The sequence below is a fragment of the Uranotaenia lowii genome, chromosome 3 (genome assembly GCF_029784155.1).
Source record: "Uranotaenia lowii strain MFRU-FL chromosome 3, ASM2978415v1, whole genome shotgun sequence".
NCBI classification, from domain to species: Eukaryota; Metazoa; Arthropoda; class Insecta; order Diptera; family Culicidae; genus Uranotaenia; species Uranotaenia lowii.
This window is the reverse complement of record NC_073693.1, coordinates 210,468,337-210,471,154: the sequence shown is the minus strand read 5'-3', so window position 1 is coordinate 210,471,154 and position 2,818 is coordinate 210,468,337. Positions and strand designations below refer to the sequence as shown.

Genomic DNA, 2,818 nt, shown 5'->3' with positions numbered 1-2,818 from the left:
GGCTGCCCATCAAAACAGCTGTTGATCAGCTGATTCATATAAACAGACTGTTTAAAAACATCGCACAGAGAGTGAAATGAAAACATGTTTCCGTTCGTCTCCAGGTTGATTCGAAGATGTTACTCAACAAAGGACACGATTTTTGGACTATCTTCTGGTAAGTATGAATGAAATGTCCATATTTAAAGAAAGAATAATCTTTTTCCCAACTTTTAGGTTCCGGTAAATGTGGCGTGGCTGTGATACGCGTCTCGGGAGAAGCAGCCAGCGAGTTGGTTCGACGCAAAACATGCAATCCAAAGCTACCGGTTCCTAGGAAGGCCGTTCTTAGGAAGATTTTTCACTGCAATTCCCGTGAGCTGATCGACAGGGGACTGATCCTGTGGTTTCCGGGTAAGTGAGCTCGATATGAAATGGAACATGAAATGTTTCTGTTGCTTATCAACAGAAAAATTGTGTTTAATGAGAGCATTTCAAAAATGATTACACACTTGATTCAATATTAATTTGTAATAATTTTCTCTACTGTGATATTGAAAAATGTCTAGTAAAGTAATATCTGGTATCTTTCCAGGTCCAAATAGCTTCACAGGAGAAGATTCCGCCGAATTTCACGTTCACGGTGGCCTAGCTGTTATCAACGCCATGTACGAAAGTTTGGGATCCTTCGAAGGCGTTCGACTGGCGGAAGCAGGAGAGTTCACAAAGCGTGCTTTTTACGCCGGTAAAATGGATCTCACCGAGGTCGAAGGATTGGCCGATTTGATCGAAGCCGAAACGGAAGCTCAACGAAAGCAAGCACTGCTGCAAGCAAACGGAGAGTTGTCACGGTTGTACAATGAGATGCGAGAACGGTTGCTAAAATGTATCGCCCACGTGGAAGCATACATTGATTTCGCGGAAGATCAAGATGTGGATGATGGGGTCTTAGATTCCGTGAAACGTGAGGTAGAAACTTTGACAGTTGATATCCAAGCTCATCTAAATGATCACCGAAGGGGTGAGCGACTGAGAGCAGGAGTTAGAACGGCAATAATAGGGGCCCCAAATGTTGGAAAAAGTAGTTTCGTCAATTTAATCAGCAACAGGAAGGTCTCGATTGTTACCAATATTGCCGGTACAACCAGAGACATAATCGAAACTCATCACGATATTGGAGGGTATCCGGTAATTCTGGCTGATACGGCTGGTTTGCGAGCTAAAACAACTGATATAGTGGAGCACGAAGGTATTGAAAGAGCTAAAGATTACCTTAGTTCAGCAGACTTCTTGATCCTGATAATAGATTCGGAAAATTTGAACAATTTACTCAAAGCTAATAGTAACAATTTTGAAACTTGTCTCGATTCATATTTGTCATCATTTGGAATAGGAAAGAAACAATTTTCCTCAGTCAGGTCATTGGTTATTGTTAACAAATCAGATCTTCTCGATAAAGAAGACCTTATACGGTTAGAAACCATTCCAAACATTAGACTTCTTTCCTGTTATTCTAAGCAAGGAATAGAAGGAGTACTGAATGAAATGAACCAACATTTGAAACAGTTATGTGGTAATCCAACCAAAGAAAGTCCCAATCTGAGTCAGCAAAGACATCGCTACCATTTGAAGCGATGCGTTGAGTATCTAGACAAGTATCGACGTTATTTGGAACAGGAAAACTATCCGGATCTAGCGATAGCAACTCAACATCTCAGAAACGCTACCAGATGCATCGGTAGAATTACGGGAACAATCGATACCGAAGAAATCTTAGATGTTATATTTAGCAGTTTTTGCATAGGAAAATAAATTTTCATCCTAAAATTATATGTTTATTTTGTTTAGGTTTACATACTGAAAGAAATTTTAAATTTTCATTAACTATGATTTTTTTCAGAAATATCCTACTTAACTAAAAAAGAAATTACTTTCTGAACACCAAGAAACAACGAACTTCCGGTTCTTAAAATCACGTTTTCCAGGCTTGAGGAAAAAAAATGCTAATTTCAACGGATAAAAAGGATGATCTCAATCGTTCCCCCCGTTAAACATGGCTTAAGCCAAACAAAGCCAGCGTAGATGCGAGCCCAATCCTGCACGAACGGATATTCTTTGTACAGGAAAAACACTAGCAAGAGAGCGAAAAAATATTCTGAAAAGTTAACATCAATTACACTACCCCGGGGTAGTCATTGTAAAAGCGAGCAGATTTTCTTCCATTCATCCCAACACACTGCAGGCAATTAACTCGCTGCTAAACGATGACGATGGCGCATGCAAGTTTATATGCTTTCTTCGGTTGACGTTGAATGGTGCAATACAAAGGTACGCACATGTGCTCTCCGCGTACGTCAGCTGCCCTGGCGAAATCGTGATTTATGGTAATCTGTAGATGGATTCATTTCTAGGAGAAAAAAAAAATATAATCAATCAGTCATAATAAATAGACTGGACATTTTTTTATAACAAAATATAAGAAAATATGCATCTACTCCTTTAAATAAAAATTGCCTGGACTATTCAATTTATATAAAGAAGCAAATTTTTCAGTAATAAAATTCGCCTTTGTTTATGCAATGCACCTAAAGGGACAATTCTAATCCCCTTAAAACTTGACTTGACATTAAAAACGACTGATGCATAAGTTTGAAATAATACATACTTACTAAACTTTGGGTTACTACACAGTTTCACCTATTAATATTGAACCAGTCCAATGCCTGAGCCAAGCAGATGCGCCTTCGGCCAAGCAGGATTTTTTCTTTCCGGTTTGCAGCACCGGTTCTTTTTTCATTCTGTTTCATTTTATTTTCTTAATTTTCCGGTAACGCATGTA

The 2,818-nt window shown here is 38.8% G+C and overlaps 1 protein-coding gene across 1 annotated transcript; it reads left to right on the top strand.

Annotated features, from left to right (window-relative positions):
* On the top strand, positions 1 to 1,809 carry LOC129756051 (tRNA modification GTPase GTPBP3, mitochondrial). The gene is made up of 3 exons (XM_055752806.1): positions 1 to 157; positions 217 to 393; positions 575 to 1,809. The coding sequence occupies exons 1-3, from the start codon at positions 85 to 87 to the stop codon at positions 1,789 to 1,791; spliced, it is 1,467 nt and encodes a 488-aa protein (XP_055608781.1). The 5' UTR covers positions 1 to 84; the 3' UTR covers positions 1,792 to 1,809.
* Positions 1,810 to 2,818: the final 1,009 nt, after the last annotated feature.